This window comes from Arabidopsis lyrata (assembly GCF_000004255.2).
Source record: "Arabidopsis lyrata subsp. lyrata unplaced genomic scaffold ARALYscaffold_60, whole genome shotgun sequence".
Taxonomy (NCBI): domain Eukaryota; kingdom Viridiplantae; phylum Streptophyta; class Magnoliopsida; order Brassicales; family Brassicaceae; genus Arabidopsis; species Arabidopsis lyrata.
The window spans coordinates 37,187-54,680 of NW_003302507.1; the positions used below are offsets into that span (position 1 = coordinate 37,187).

At 35.2% G+C, this 17,494-nt stretch overlaps 3 protein-coding genes across 3 annotated transcripts; 2 read left to right on the forward strand and 1 right to left on the reverse strand.

The window, feature by feature from the left end:
* Positions 1 to 1,050: 1,050 nt before the first annotated feature.
* On the forward strand, positions 1,051 to 3,477 carry LOC9299068 (peroxisomal (S)-2-hydroxy-acid oxidase GLO1). Its single transcript, XM_002862946.2, has 11 exons — positions 1,051 to 1,157; positions 1,243 to 1,429; positions 1,540 to 1,664; positions 1,743 to 1,789; positions 1,870 to 1,947; positions 2,019 to 2,210; positions 2,287 to 2,349; positions 2,443 to 2,512; positions 2,642 to 2,742; positions 2,835 to 2,939; positions 3,055 to 3,477. The coding sequence occupies exons 2-11, from the start codon at positions 1,293 to 1,295 to the stop codon at positions 3,244 to 3,246; spliced, it is 1,110 nt and encodes a 369-aa protein (XP_002862992.1). The 5' UTR covers positions 1,051 to 1,157; positions 1,243 to 1,292; the 3' UTR covers positions 3,247 to 3,477.
* A 2,676-nt stretch (positions 3,478 to 6,153) lies between these two features.
* Positions 6,154 to 8,466, reverse strand: LOC9299069 (9-cis-epoxycarotenoid dioxygenase NCED9, chloroplastic). The gene has a single exon (XM_002862948.2). The coding sequence runs from the start codon at positions 8,126 to 8,128 to the stop codon at positions 6,308 to 6,310; it is 1,821 nt and encodes a 606-aa protein (XP_002862994.1). The 5' UTR covers positions 8,129 to 8,466; the 3' UTR covers positions 6,154 to 6,307.
* Positions 8,467 to 13,390: 4,924 nt separating this feature from the next.
* Positions 13,391 to 16,817, forward strand: LOC110226628. Its single transcript, XM_021018753.1, has 4 exons — positions 13,391 to 15,425; positions 15,515 to 16,046; positions 16,130 to 16,229; positions 16,314 to 16,817. The coding sequence occupies exons 1-4, from the start codon at positions 13,391 to 13,393 to the stop codon at positions 16,815 to 16,817; spliced, it is 3,171 nt and encodes a 1,056-aa protein (XP_020874412.1).
* The last annotated feature ends 677 nt before the right edge of the window (positions 16,818 to 17,494 follow it).

The following is a 17,494-nucleotide window of genomic DNA, read 5'->3' on the forward strand; positions in this document are numbered from 1 at the left end:
TGTCATTTACCAGAGATAGATATAATTGGAAAAAAAAAAAAAATTCGTATTGAAAATATTAGTCGAAAAACGTGCAAGAAATTACAGAAGAATTTAGAAAAGTGAGCTAAAATTCTAGAGAGTAGTATAGGTAGAAGGTGCCAGGGGGTAGAGACGTACACGTTGATAGAGGGAGGTGTCGAGATATTTCGATGGGATTGTGTTACGTCAGTGTTTTTCTACTACTGACGGGACCACATGATCTCGAGAAGCTCGACGACAATGATCTCGGAAGCGAGAGAGATCCATTATAAAGATGTCAATTCCTGGTTCACTATTGGTTCTATCTTAATTTTGTTTTGGTTATGGTGAGGTGGGGCTATCTTACACAAAATGAATCTGGACCGGGCTTGTAAAAACAGTTTTGCTTCTTTCTAGGTTTTGGACTTGAAAACTCATTAACAAAAACAATCATAATTTGGTTTGGTCAATTCATCATCAAGGTATCCAACGTGATATCGGGTTAGAATTCAAGGTTGGTTTTGATTAGCATGCAGCTAGCTGTTTGAAACTTTAAACTCATTCAAGTAAACAGAAATATAAACAATAACATGTTATAAATACTTTTTGAGATTTTGGTATAATACCAAAATCATATTTCTAGAGGTGATTCACGGATTGCAAAGATAAGTTGTCGCTTAAAGAAAAAAGCCTCCAATGTTCACAAGTAACTCGCACCCTTTATCTCTTTGTTGTAAAAAAACCATTTCTCTGAGATACACAAATATATTAACATGCTCGTAATTTTTTTTCCATACCTAAAAGGCTACAACATTAAGGAAACATGATGCATAAAATCATCACATAATTTTAAAAGAAAGAAATTAACAAATGGGTCTCTACTTTTCTCATGTGGGTGAGAAATAATAATCAAAAAGGAATAAAACTAAGCAACACAAAAAAAAGGTTTGTTTTGGATAAGAACACTCTTAATTCGATTGGTTCTGTTTCCTCTCCAAATCCCCACCTCCAATTTCTCATCCTATTCACATACATAAGTAGTATATACACACCAATGAGTTTTTGTCCTCATGCAGAAAAATTCCCCTTATATGAAATAGTTTCTGTTACCAGCAGCTTTAGTCCAAGTCCGAAAGTCTCTTCTATTCCTCAATTTGGTGAGCTTTCAATCTCTCACAGATCCTCGACCTTACACATGTATATACTGATATTGTCTTTGCTCTGTTCTCTCTCTTCTCTCAGGTTTTTAAAAGAGGTTAGCTAAAGAGTTGACGATCAGATTATTAGAGGAGATGGAGATCACTAACGTTAACGAGTATGAAGCCATCGCTAAGGAGAAGTTACCAAAGATGGTTTTCGATTACTATGCTTCTGGTGCAGAAGACCAGTGGACTCTTCAAGAGAACCGAAACGCTTTCTCTCGAATCTTGTGAGCTTTTGATTAAATTTAACCCTAAGTCCCTAATCAATTGTCTTTTTTTGATCAAGAAAGCCTCTCTGATCAAACGAAACCATGTCTCTTTCTCTCTTCTCATCAAGGTTTCGGCCTCGGATTCTGATTGATGTTAGCAAGATTGATATGACTACAACTGTCTTGGGGTTCAAGATATCTATGCCTATCATGGTTGCTCCAACTGCTATGCAAAAGATGGCTCATCCCGAGGGTAAGAATTCAAGAAACAGAACAGAGTAAATAACAGAGCATGATAGTTTCTCATCTTCACGTTTGTTGTTATCTTCAGGTGAGTATGCTACGGCTAGAGCTGCATCCGCCGCAGGAACTATCATGGTGTGACTTTGAGCCTTTCTGATTTCTTCTCTGAAAAGTCACAACTTTGAGGTTGAGACATCATAAAACTTTTGTTGCAGACACTCTCTTCATGGGCTACTTCTAGCGTTGAAGAGGTTGCTTCAACAGGACCCGGAATCCGCTTTTTCCAGCTCTATGTAAGCTCCATCGCACGCTATATTGCTCTCTCATGAAATCAAGAAGGTTCAAGATTCAGTTGTTTTTATAGGTCTACAAGGACAGGAACGTGGTGGCTCAGCTTGTGAGAAGAGCAGAGAGAGCTGGTTTCAAAGCAATCGCTCTCACTGTCGATACACCAAGGCTTGGTCGCAGAGAATCTGATATCAAAAACAGATTTACATTGCCACCTTACTTGACTTTGAAGAATTTTGAAGGTCTTGACCTTGGCAAGATGGATGAGGTAACAACATATTGATCACATATGTAATTTCTATGTGTTTTGGCACTTTCCTAAACATGCTATGTGAATTCTGCAGGCAAATGATTCAGGGCTAGCATCCTATGTGGCTGGACAAATTGATCGTACTTTGAGCTGGAAGGTAAATCAGTAATTACCAATGATTTGGGAAACTATTACAGATCAATAAAACAAAACTTGTTGTGATTGATCCTCTTTGAGATACATGATACAGGATGTGCAGTGGCTTCAGACAATCACAAAGCTGCCTATTCTGGTGAAAGGTGTTCTCACAGCTGAGGATGGTGAGAAAACCCTAAAAGCGACAACACAAAACTCTCATTCATCTTCTTCACTAACGTCACATGGGTTATTGGTCTACATTTTGTGACAAATTCCCCAAAAAGTGTATGTTACTTGTTTTTTGTCTGCAGCAAGGATGGCGGTACAAGCAGGAGCAGCCGGTATCATCGTGTCTAACCATGGTGCTCGTCAGCTTGATTACGTCCCAGCCACAATCATAGCCCTTGAAGAGGTTAATTAGAACTAAAAATCAACTTCTTTTCCAGCTTTATGAAGTTTTCTTATTAGAAATTACTCTTGATGATTCTACTTTTCCGGTTCCAGGTTGTTAAAGCAGCTCAAGGAAAGATTCCAGTGTTCTTAGACGGTGGTGTTCGCCGTGGGACTGATGTCTTCAAAGCCCTCGCGCTTGGAGCGTCAGGCATATTTGTAAGTGCCAAGAGACAAAAGTTTCTTGCAAAACAAGAAACAATTCACTGTCCTTGGGATACAAGAAACCCAATTTTTATTCTCGTCAATTTCTTAATGCTTTGTTGGGAAACAGATCGGACGGCCAGTGGTGTTCTCGTTGGCGGCGGAAGGAGAGGCTGGAGTGAGGAAAGTGCTACAGATGATGAGAGAAGAGTTCGAACTCACAATGGCACTGAGTGGATGCACTAGTTTAAAAGAGATCACACGTAACCACATTATCACTGATTGGGATGCTCCTCAGGCACGTTTAGTCCCAAAGCTGTAGAGATTGAATGTATGAAACTTTGTATGTATTCTCTTCTTCGTCGTTCATATATATCCTTTGATTTGGTGCTCTGTGAATTCCAATGGCTATCGGCTATCGCGCGCTACTCTTCTGCCTTCTCTTTTCTTTCCTCTTTGGGTACCTTTTGTTAGTCTCCTTGATAATCGACTATATGTCGTTGTTCATCATCGAGTTTTACTTTAATTATTGATATTGATTTAAATTTCATAATTGTAAGTTGTAACGATGTATAACCCTTATTTTTATGTTTTTTTGTAAGTAGCATTTTTCTTCACATTTGTTTTTGTTACAGTAGTTTTACATTTAAAAAGTTCTAAAATGTAACATTGTATCATATTATACAAATTTCCTTCTAGTCACTTTTTACGATAACAGCTGCAATAAGTTCTTGATTTTTATTTTTGTTTGTAATGGGTATGGAACAAAATCATACCTGGCTGACCTTTCATAACTCTTGTGGCCACCAAACCAAACGTTCTTCTTCTTTTAAATTCCAGAAAATATAAACTCGCACCAAAAATTTAGGTACGGATGCTTTTGTATATCATTTTCTAATGTCATAATATATTGTATATTTAATTCAAAAGTACTAATGTCAAAGCTATAAAAAATATAGCTAATCCTAAATTATATATATATATATATATATATATATATATCCTAAATCAATAATAATTGACAAATTCAGCTAAATTGGGTATGCCACCAAAGAAAACAAAATCAGCTAAACTGGGTATTTATTTTCCGTCGAGTAATAATAATTAATACGTACGGCTTTTCACTCAGATAATGTTGATAATGTGATATATTCATTATAAACATATATAGATTGTTTCATAAAGAAGAAAATAGCGTAAAAACCAACCTGGACATGCTTGCGTTGGTTTCGACATCTCACGACACGTAGCAACATACTCATATCATAACATGATACATCTGACAATATTCACAAAATAGTTGACTAAAAAAAAAGCACACACACAATAAGATACTTTGAAAACTTGTTATGTATCATTTGAAAAATTGTTAGAGTATGTATCAAGAAGTCTCTGTAATCTGTATTTTTATATTCTAATGTTTTTGATCAGGCGTCAAATTCCGATGCATCAGCGTATTTTTCGGAAAATATACTAGTATTTAAAAAAGCCATGTATAAAATTCGTATGAATCGTAATGCGATTTTTCCTAGTATATATGATTACAGATTTGATAAAAATATCTACTTAAAAAGACACGGTTTGCACGTTATAAATCCGAAAGTGTCAATCCAAATCAGTCTTAATCTTTGTCGGCACCCAAACCAGGCATACTTTTTCTTTGTCAAAAAAAGAAAAAAGAGTTGCTATATGAAGTGTATTACATGTTCAAAGAGTCGAATCAATCGATTGGCTACTATGAAATGCGAGTGCTTATTATGTATACGCTTACGTGTACGTACTTCAAAACCAATAAGAGTAGTATAAAAGATCATACAAGTCAAAGTTGAGACGTATCCAGTGTGCTAAAATTAGAAATCGCAACAACCTCGACGTAAATCCAAAAAAAAAAAAAAAAATCCATGATTCCATGATTAAAGTTAATCAATAAGTTAAATCCTTTTAAATGCAATTCTTTTTTTTTTGGCTTCTAAAGTTTAAATTAATGTATATAGCGACAAATTGTATTTATAGAATTAAAGAAACTATCTATCTATCTTTGACTAATCTATGACTATATATATATATTATATACAAAACAATGCAAACTTATGTAACATAAAAAAGAAAACCCAACAAAAACACAATTCAATCCATACTATGTAGAGTGGAACATTAATGTTGTTTAGCCAAATCTAGAACAACATTTACACTATACTTTTACATATGAAATCGAAATCCGAGAATATTCAAACGAAGGTACAGGTATGTAGTGATTGAACATCTTAATGATATCAATTACAATTTGAATTTCTTACTTTAATTGAACAAAAAAAAATCATTCCAACGGTAAGCATTGGTAATTTCGTAATTTTAAATACCAATTATTTTTATTTTTGAATTAGTATAAAGTTCTAAGCCTAAATTCGTACATTCCTTCAGAATATAAATTAAAACATTTTAATATATGATTGCTCAAACAGAGGGGCTAATATGATTGCTCAAAGTGTTATTTTGGAATGCAGGTTGCAATCTTATGTAGCTCTCAGTTTCCCGTGTTGGCTGTGGGGAGTTTTTAATGAAGAGATGACTTATTCTGTGTCGTGTGGAGTTTTAATGGGTTATTTATATCTCGCTTTTTGGAGCCTTATTCTTTTGTAAAGTTTATGTTATTCTTTTGAATACAGGTTTAAGCTGATAGTTTAGATCTGTAACCTTTCATATGTTATATTTTTTTGAGGTTTTTCTCAAACCTGGTGTAACTTGTTGATTTTTTATGATGAAATATAATTTATTGACAAAAAAAAAAAAGTAGTTGATAATCGTAAAAGAAAGACAAAAAATGATCAGAGAGATAAAAGTAGGACGACCCATTCCCAAAACAAAGATCACATGAGATATTTTTGGGTTTCCACTTTCTAAGGTAATATTCCTTCTAAGAAGCTTCTCTAGCTCTACACAGATCAGTGTTCACATGCAGCTCACAGAGATATTTGGGAAGCTTACACAATATAGAAAAAATGTCACCATAAACCTTCCTATATAGTCTAGTTTAGTGCTGTTAACTACTTTACTATTTTTAGAATTAATGTCTTATTCTCTCATTGTTTATGATAATAAATCCACTTAATCTATTTTTATAACCATCTTTAATAATACAATTTAGATCGAATCTAAATTTTTATGCGAAACAAAAAAACCTGCGTGTAAATTAAAAAAGCAAAATTTGTAATTGTATCATGGGGGATCCTTAAGAAATATAGATTGTTAACAACTCCATAATTATCCGAAGAAACAAATGAGTCCAACTGATCAGACTAATCCAACAAAGGTCATATAATTAGCTATCTTTTTCTTTAGTTAATTCTCTAATGATTAATCATAGTATATACGCATAACTAAAATTAACACAAAGCTTGCTTCGATAAATCTTCCTTACTGATGAACGTTCCGTGGAAACCATAAGGCACTCTCGACGGAAGCGTAACGGTAGCTTCAAGCTTCATATTAACGGCGTTTATGATTTGGAGTTCCGATTTCACCTTCTCCTCGTCGTGAACGAACACCATAATGTAACCACCGTCTTCTTCACCGTCACCGGAAGGCAGAAACAGAGGCTCTCCTCCGTATTTCCCATCTCCATATATATACTTTTGAATATCTCCGGTCGATAAGTCCACTTTAACGAAACCGGACACTTTAGGCCACGGTTCGGTTAAAGCCAAATAAGCAAACCGTGTTTTTTTACCTAATAAATTCCGGTTTACCATACCGGCTTCGAGATTAACTTGTTCGGAAATAACCGGTCTACGTGTTGATTCCCCTGTTTTCAGGTTTAGCCTTATCTCCGACAAAACACAATGAAGCGTTTCGTCGTGTTCGTTGAAAATCGAATCAGGTGGCGTCATGCATGATCCAATCACGACAACTTCGTCTGTTTCTGGTTCTTCCCAAGAGTTCCAGAGATGAAAACAGAAACAATCTGGTACTTCGATCCATTGAATCGACGAAGCCTCTTTCGCGTATTTATTCAAAATCCCGAATCTTGATTTCTTCTTCTCGTCGTAAACCACCGGAGAACCACCTCTGATCATCTCCGGCAATCGGAAAACCACTTGTTGGTCTGGGATCACTACGAAATTCTTAGTGATTGCGAAATCGTGGATCATCGTTGGTTGATCAAGCGGAATCTCGACGTCTGGTGATTTCTCGCCGTCGGATGTGAATCTGAAGTATTTTAGGTAAGGCTTTGAAACGACGTCGTAGCTTAAAGCGAATAGCTCTCGGGTTTCCGGGTCGATTTTCGGGTGGGCTATCATTGTGGATTTTAACTGACCGTCGAAATCGTACCGACCCGAAGTTTCTAAATCTCCGGTTTGAGTGACTTTGACATGGTACGGTAAATCGTCTTCAGACATTGCTAAGAGATGACCATTGAAATAGACTAAACCGGCGTTAGCGACACCGAGTCCTCCGGTCGGGTCGACTAACCCGAATAGCCCGCGGGTGTTGAAGAGCATAAGCTTGGCGATTCCTAAATGTCCGTGAAGCTCTCCAATTGCTTTGGGGAAAACAGGGCGACCAAATTCTCGTTCTTGAACCAACCGGTTTGTTTCGGTAAACCGACAAGCGTAGCTAACCGAACCGTTATCAAACCGAACAGCGTGAACCATACCGTCTCCGTCGAATAAATGGTGCCCGGAGATTGGTCTGTGAAGCGGATTCGCTCCGTTTCTGACGTAAACTCCTTGAATGCAATCTGGTACTGTTCCAGCCACCGGAAGGTTATGCACGACTGGTTGCTCCGGTACCGGGAAGAAGTTTCCGGCTATTTGGACGGCGGGATCCGCCGTTTTAGGAAGCGGATGACGGCGGCGTTCGTGGGAGATCATCATGTTCTCCACCGCGTCTAAAACAGTGGCGGCGGTTCTCTGTACCAGGTTTAATGTTGGACTCTGATTAGTCGTTTTCGGGATCAAATTGGCGACATCGTTACATAGTTTCTTCCAAGAGGGTTGTTTGTAAGTCGGGGATGGGAGAGAAGACGAAACGTAAGATTTTTTGATGACGGAGGAAGAAACAGAGCAAGGGATTAGTTTCTTGCTGCAGAGTGTGGAGGAAAACGATAAAGATTGAAGATTAGGTATCGAAGAAGAAGATGAAGTTGAGAAAGTTCGATCTAGAAATTGGGTTGAAGTAGAAGGAAGTAAGGTAGTAGAAGCCATAGTCGATTCTTGATAAAACGCTGCGTTTTGGGTTTAGGATTGGTTTCTTCAAGACCAAGTTTTTGTTTTGTCCATATTGTGAGAGAGGAGAGAGTATGTATCTTCGGAACAAGAAGGCTTTATATACAAGAAAGATCGAAGGGTATTATCGTTTTCAGTAGTCATTCTCTCTACTGTTTTTCTCGTTTTTATACATGTGAGACCTGCATTTGTTTTTTGTTTGATTAAAAAAAATAAAAAATCAAACCTGCATTTGTTTTCAGATTTTTTATTTTAGTTTGTAAACGTTACAGAAATATTTTCATCGTCGCTGTTTATCATTTTGAATAAAATGGCTCATCTTGTTTATATCCCACAATTTATCTTGGGTAGTTGTAATAAATTTGAACATTTCGCTTAGAAATTTTTCTAGTTTAAGATATATTTTCCTTTTCAGCATTCTAGCTTTAAGAGATAAATTTTTGTGTATATTACTGAAAGGAAAGTTATATTTGTCAACAAAAGGGGATAGAATACAAAAAATGTTTGAAGTAGTTTTGATCAAGTTTTGTTTAGAAGTGCTTGCAAAGTCATTGAAAAGGAAGGAATAACTACCTCTTGAAGGATAAGAATATATTTGAGATAAACTGTTTGTTTTCTTTCGATAAGTGTAGTTTATTAATAAATTTACGTAACATAAAACAAACAAATTTAACAATTGAAATGATACCAACAATGTGAGACGTTCGTTATCAGAACTTATCCAATTATTAGTTAACTTTTAAGTGATTTTAATATTTAGTCCAAATTGCTTGTAGTCTAGCAATAGTTGGATCCAAATCTCATTGTGAACAAAAATCACAAGCATGTTGGGAAGTAAAGACTGATGAGATTGTCTATATATTGAGTGGATGTATTATCCTTACAGTTTGGTACCTGAGATCAGTTGAAAATTCGGTAACTTCAGTTTTTTTTTTATCGGCTTGACTCTGTACTAAATTAGTCGATCGGACGACTTAAGTCGAATGTGGTTAGGTTAGATTCTAGTCATATACATTTAGTTCGATGTTGTCGCCTCCACATCAAAACGTTTTACACCGCACCACCACGTCAATGTGGCGTCTTTCCAATTGTCTTGACGTGAAACCGTAAATTGATTAAAAGAAAATCAATAATAATTTTCGTAATCTTAATTTGCGTTCTCACTGAAGAATACATTACACAAGCACCGAAAAAATTACAAAAGTAATGTGCCCAAACGTAACGCCATGCATTCAAGTCATTTTATAAAAAAGAATAATTAATGTGTATATATATGTCTTACGCGCTTGCTTATTTGTTTCAACGCGTAAGTGAGATTATGACATTATTTGTGTACCGAAAGGGATATTATGACATTACATGAATTTGTTAAACACCATGAGTATAAATGTTTCTGTAACAAAAAATATTTGATGTAAAAAAGAACAGCCGGAAAAAGCCTCAGCATTAATCAGTGTACCATCAAATATTTTTTTCCGGTTGTTCTTCGATTGATTTATAAATTTTTTGAGCCATTACTAATAACTTTAGAAAATACACTTGCTACCGTACCTGTACCTCGTAATTTCACTTTTTTTCTAGAGGTCCTCCAGATGTTTGTTATAGTTTTGTGTCTACGGATTCCATTATTTATACATCAATAGAAATCTCTTGTGGTCAGTAAACTGCTATCGTTAAATTTTATAATGAAATTCTGTATTATGTTATTTAGAGAAAAATGGGATTAAAAAAAAAAATGAGTAGAAAGTATTGGGTTATGCAGAATACAGTCTTATAATATACATGAAATCTTCTAACAAGAGATTCGATTATATAGAAATAGGTTGAGTGATCAAATTAAGTTGGTTGGTGATGATCATTGTCGAAACATCCACTTGAAAATTGAAATGAAGCAATCGTAGATGCATGACAGTCCACTAATTGCATCATTATTTAATCATTTAAATATATTCTTAATTAACGGAACATGCAGGCTTCAGGTGCCCATTTTCACAGCTTCAGATTTGTAAACCAAACTCCCAATGATGATATAATTGTTGGTCTAGAGAATAAACTATTCGATTTGTGATTTTAGGAAGAAACATAATATTATTATATGATTGAACTATCTAAATGGATCGTTTTATTATCATCATTTGAGTTATACTGATCGCTCTCAACATCGTTGGTATGTAATTTTGGACATGAATTAAATAATATGACTAATGTTATTATATGATACCGAAAGACCTTCTCGCTAACACACACACGCAAATATTCTAAAATGGATCTCAGGTTTGAATTGAAATTATCTTCTGTTTTAAAATAGATATGCGTCTAAATAAAAGTGATTAGACTAATCGTAATTTGACTACCTCGAGCACCAAACTTAATTGTTCTTAATGGCTGTACTTTGAAAATATGCATAGATAACCATACATTATTTTCCCTAATCAGAAAGATTTGAAGTTTAAACTATAGAGTATGTGTGAATGTATGCGCATTAATCGTATGAGTTACAATATGTTACGTACATATATATGCAATAGGGTTCAATTCATGTGACCACATGGAAACACATGCTTGAACCAAGTCACCTAATTTCCCCAAGATTCATATATACCTATTATTGTGTAGTGGGAAAAACTGCACATATATAAATAATTACAAACAAATATAACTTACAATATTGGTTTATAGATGAATAGTGGCTTTGGATTTACTGAGATCCACTGAAAGGTAGGATACGGTCGGTCCAACAATCTACATTAATTAATCCAACTAGTAACTAACAAACTTTATGATTGGCTCGCAAGACCATTATTATGAGTAACATGGTCGTTGCTTGTTATTTATTTACTTAAGTTAACCTACTAAACCTATTTTTATAAAACACTTAATATAATGCCCAAAATTACATAGTTGTTTGAAGCTAAATAACGTATTATAGCTCAAAATAACTGGATTTATATGAAATTCGATTGCATAATATATGTTTATAGATTTTGATATTTCTTAATTTGTCCAACATGTGATACCATGTAGAAAAAACTAGCATACATAAATTATAAAAATATGATAAAATAGGATATATATATATATATATATATATATATATATATATATATAAATACAAAAGATAAAAGAATATATTATTGTAATACACTATAAAAACAAATTTGTACTGTATAAAAAATATAGACACTATTGCAGGCGAAAGAAAAAAAAAAAAACAAAAAGACACTATTGGCTATACCCTGTTCTAAAAATCCCCGCCTAACCCCGATTACTCCCCGCTTAATCGCTAGGCCCACCCTCTCCGCCTCGATTAATGACTAATCCCCTAAAAAATCAGTAACCCGATTATTCTCCGCCTAATCCGATTACTTCCCGCCTAATCCGATTATTTTCCGCCTAATCTTACATACCCCGATTATTTTTTAGATTGCAAGTATAAAAAAAAACATTTTATTTTTGTTATTCAATCATTTGAATTGGGAGTTTGTGATGTTTTACATAACTTGTGTTCAAATTTTAATAAAATCATAAAAAATTGTTTTTACTGTAATTTTGAAAACAATATTGGATTAATATATTTTAAGCATATTAAAATAACCCTAAAACTAATCCCTGATTTTAATCCGATTTTCCGATTAATCGCTATCCGACTAGCGCCTAGCAATTTTTCAAACAAGGGCTATAGCATAGACTTGTGGAAGCATTCCAGGGTTTGACCAACCGACTATACCTGAAAAAACTGCCAAAGCCCTTATGGCCGAACGGATTGCGTTCATTTAAGTTATAAAATTCTCTGAAACATGCGTTCTTGCGATGATTTCGATTAAATAATTAAATTTACATAAACCTAATAATCGTAGTTAACGATAGTTTGACCTATTCAATGATTAATATATAGTAACATACTGTACAAGAACACAATTAATTTCATAATTAGGAACTTAATTATATCAAAGGTCGGCTGCGTATCAGATCTTCGGATTAATGAACAGCACTATCTAACACATTTATTGGATATAAAGCATATATATGGTATACGCAAATGGTTCCATATGCCCTCTTTGTTCATAATCTAATCAGCTGATGATTGGGAAAAGAACTAAACTGAAATAATAAAAATCAATGATTACATAACTAAAGTAACATGTTGGTCCAAGGGTGTTTGTCCAATGACTGATCAATACCTTTAAATATGCTTTAGTGCTACAACATATATTGACTTTACACATATACACAATGTTTTTAGCATATGATCAGCATGGAGTTAAGATTTGATGAGACAAGCAATAATTGGTCTCTGTAGATAGATATTCGCTAGAGTAGTACTCCTATTAAAACGTGAAAACTTCCTATTGCGTGATGGCCCATATGCCATAGGTGATCATGTCCATCATTTTGTGGTTGAAACTACTCGCATGGACTGATAGACTCACAGATATCCCCTTACTTATGGCACTATATTATATAAAATAAAAATATTCCTTTTGAAAAATTGATAGTAACTAGTAAGTAGCTCTTCATATAAATTTTCAATAATAACAAATAAACTAAAAAAATTGCGTACGATAAAAAATTAATACACAATTAGTTTTAGATGAAATAGGCTGCTTATATTGGGCCGTAGTGGGCTACTATTAGGCCACAAAATGAATCTTACTTCAGAATTATACCGTGTGCCACTGAAACAGAAGAACACACTACAAGAAAACATAGCAATTTCCGACGAAGATTTCCGACGAAAGTTTTAGTCGGAATTATTCCGACGGATTTCCGGGGAATTTCCGACAAACTTCCAAGAAAATAATATTTCGTCGGAAATTCGTCGGAAACATAAAAACTTTTCCGACGATTAAAAATTCGTCGGAATTTCGTCGGAAATATTTGTCGGAAACCATGGAAAATTCCGACAATCCAATGTCATCGGAAACTGCTCGGAAACTTCTCGGAAAATTTGTCGGAAACAACGAGGTAAACACGTGATTATTCACTGCACATGTTCCGACGTAATCCCGACAACTTGATCGAAAAAATTAGTCGGAAAAGTTGTCGGAAAATCTAAAGTGGTTACCTTTAATATTTCCGACGAATTTCCGACAAAATGTTAGTCGGAAAAGTTTTATATATATACTAGACAACGAAAGAATCATAGACACAAGAAAAAAGTTGAAAAAAAAAAAACAGAAACACAAGAAAATCTTGGAAAAAAAAATGTCTTCTCATAATATTTATAAAATTAGAGAGTGGATGTATAATCGATTAGATGATGAGACCGGAGCTATGAGGCAGGAATACAAGGAAGGTTTAATGGAATTCATGCAGTTTGCATCTAATCAAGAAATGACGCGTATCGAAGGTATTATGGCATGTCCTTGTGTCAAATGTTGTAATGATCATTTTCTTGCAAAAGACATTGTTTGGAATCATTTATATTGGGGAGGTTTTACACCGGGATATTATATATGGTTTTCTCACGGGGAGGATTTTAGATCGGGTCCTAGTAGTAGTCGTGAAAGAAGAGATGAAAACGTTATAATTAGCGATGAGCATATTCACCAGGAAGAAGATAATGTAATTGGAAGTGGTAGTGGTGAATTTCATGATAACGTAGAAAATACTAATGTTGCGGAGGAACCCAACTTAGAAACACAGGGATTTTTCGATATGTTAGATGCTGCAAATCATCCGATATATGCAGGATGCAGAGAGGGTCATTCTCCTTTATCCGCCGCAACACGTATGATGAACATCAAAACAGACTACAATTTAAGTGAAGATTGTGTTGATGCGTGGGCTGATTTTATCCACGATTATCTACCGGAAGATAATTTATCGCCAGTTTCATACAACGCAATCCAAAAATTGGTATCTGGGCTAGGTTTACCATTCCAAATGATTGACGTGTGTAGAGAAAATTGTATGATTTTTTGGGGAGATAATGTAAATATGTCTCAATGTCGTTTCTGTGGTGCTGAAAGGTTTCAGGTTACTGGTGGGCGAAACAAAATACCATATAAGCGTATGTGGTATTTGCCCTTGGCTGATAGGTTGAAGAGGTTGTATCAGTCAGATCGGACAGCGGAGGGTATGCGATGGCACGCTGAACATGAGTTCACCGGGGAGATTTCACATCCATCGGATGCATCGGCCTGGAAACATTTTTGTTCTACATATCCAGTCTTTGCTAATGAACCAAGGAATGTCTATCTTGGTTTATGCACGGATGGATTCAATCCATTTGGAAAGTCAGGTAGAAAATATTCTTTGTGGCCAGTAATAGTCACCCCTTACAATCTCCCACCTTCCCTTTGCATGAAAAGAGAATTTCTTTTCTTAACCATTTTGATTCCTGGTCCAAACCACCCTCGTCGTTCACTTGATGTGTTCCTACAGCCGCTTATAGAAGAGTTAAAAATGTTATGGTACCAAGGGGTTTGGGTATATGATGTCTCCACAAAGACAAATTTTAACATGCGTGCTGTATTGATGTGGACTATTAGTGACTTTCCCGCATATGGCATGTTATCGGGTTGGACAACTCATGGAAGACTGTCATGTCCTTATTGTCAAGATAATACAGATGCCTTCCAACTAAGACATGGCCGGAAATCAAGTTGGTTTGATTGTCATCGTCGTTTTCTAAGACGAAATCATCCATATCGTCGTAGTAAGACGTTGTTCCGCAAGAACAAGAGTATCCGTGATCCACCGCCACCTGAGTATGATGGTGATTATATATTGAATCAATTTCGTGATTTTGATGTTGACTGTACAGCATCGGTAGGGGGTAATGGCCATGTCCGAATTGATGGATATGGAGAACATCATAATTGGCATAAAAAAAGTATCTTCTGGGAGTTACCGTACTGGACAAATCATCTACTCCGCCACTGTCTTGACGTTATGCATATTGAGAAGAATTTCTTTGACAATATAATTAACACCATTTTAAATGTCCCGGGTAAGACTAAAGATAATGTCAAATCCAGAATGGATTTACCCGATATTTGTGCGCGCGAGGATCTCCATTTGCTTGCAGACGGAGTAGGTCCTATTCCTATATGGAGATTAGATGCAAGCAAGAAGACCAAGTTTTTTCAGTGGATAATTGATGATGTTAAATTTCCTGATGGCTATGCATCAAATCTATCATATTGTGTTGATGATCACAGTGGTAGATTAGCTGGGATGAAAAGTCATGACTGTCACGTCTTCATGCAGCGTTTACTACCATTTGCGTTTACACAACTCCTACCAAATGTTGTCCATGAAGCAATTGCAGGTACAAACAACTTATCTTTCAATTATTTTAATATGTTATTATTCATGTATATATTCTTTTTTTGTTTACAGTTATTAATTAAATTGCAGGGATAGGTGCATTTTTTAGAGATTTGTGTTCAAGATCTCTAACAGTCGAAGGACTACATACACTTGAAGATAATATCCCGATTATCATTTGCAATTTGGAGAAATTATTTCCCCCATCATTCTTTGATGTCATGGAGCACTTGCCTATCCATCTACCTCGTGAAGCAGCACTAGGCGGTCCAGTTCAGTACCGGTGGATGTATCCTTTTGAGCGTTATATGTTCCATTTGAAGAAAAAAGTAAAAAATCTTAGCAAAGTTGAGGGATCAATAGTAGCTCAAAGCATAAACGAGGAGACTTCTCATTTTTCGGCCTACTATTTTGCTCCAAATGTCCAAACAAAAGCAAGAAAACCAGGTAGGTACGATGATGGGGGTGTGCGGCCTTTTTACCATACATCTGTCCCAGATATCTTTTCTCAAATCGGGAGACTGAGTGGGAAGAAAAGAGAAGTATGGTTTACAGATCAAGAATTTAATCACATTCATACTTACATACTCCGGAACTGTGACGATGTCATACCATTCGAGAAGTAAGAAACAAAATTCATACCTTAATAATACGCATATATTATTTGCAAAATAATTACTTATACAAAAAAACAAATGTCTGTAGGATCTTTGATGATCAAGTGTCTGGAGCGTATCCAAACATGACAGAGGCTCGAAAAGAGGAAATGAAGCAGACACAATATGCTAATTGGTTAAAATATTATGTAAGTTTTCACCGTTGATTTTACATATATTATGAACATGGTTACTATTTATTAAAATCGTACATTTGCTTGTATGTTTTGCAGATCAAATCAGCCGCAAGTAGGCAGGAACACTATCCAACATGGTTTGAAGAGTTGGTTGGAGGTCCTCTATCAAGGGCAATGGCATACCCGATGTATTGCACTCGAGGCTACGTTTTCATAAAACGTCCAGGGATTACTAACAGAAAAACAGTGAATTATGGGGTCGTTGTTCGTACAGATTCGATAGACTACTATGGTGAAATTACTGATATATTAGAGGTTGAATATCCGGGAGTCATAAATTTGAAATGTATACTCTTCAAGTGTGACTGGTATGATCCTAGAGTTGGAAGAGGTGTTAGACTTACAAAGTATGGTGTCACAGAGATCAACTCGACTAAGCAGTTAAGAAAGTACGATCCGTTTATACTTGCATCTCAGGCAGCACAGGTTTGCTACATACCATATCCACAAGTAGGTGTTCGACAATATCCATGGATTACGGCTCATCAAATAAATCCAAGAAGCAGAGTTGATGGGGTGAAAGAAAAGGAACCGCTATAACAAATTGCAGTAAACGAAATTACGCAAGTAGATCAATCTGTCGGTGACATTCCCCTCGTTGATATTGAGAACATAGAACTCGAAGAGATATGGGAAAATGCGGAAGACGAAGAGGATGGAGAAGAGTTTGAAGATCAAAATGATTCTGCTAGTTCAGATTATTCTTCCGATTCTGAGTAAATCAAATATATCGTCTTTAGTTTTATATATATATTTTATAAAATCTGTTTAAATGCTTTTAAATTTATCATATTATATGCATTATAATTTATTTGTTAAAAAAATCTGTTTCTATTTTATAATAATTAAACCATTCTAATATTTTATTTTATTCATACTTTCATCGGAACTGTCGTATGAAACGTTTGAGATTAAATTTGTACCGCTTAAATATATCTTGATACAAAACAGGGTATATTTAATTAAAGAAATACTTGACACAAAATAATTAAAATTATTTAAATAAATATACCCTGTTTCCGAAGAATTTTCCGACGACATTATTTTCTCCATCGGAAAATCGTCGGAATTAGGCTATATTGAATTAATTTATTTTTTTTACTTTTCTTTCAGAAATACTGTTCCCGGGAGATTTAATTTCCGACGAATTTTCCGATAAATTTTGTAAATTTCGTCGGAATTTCGTCGGAAATTGGATACATTATTTCTCTAACGCT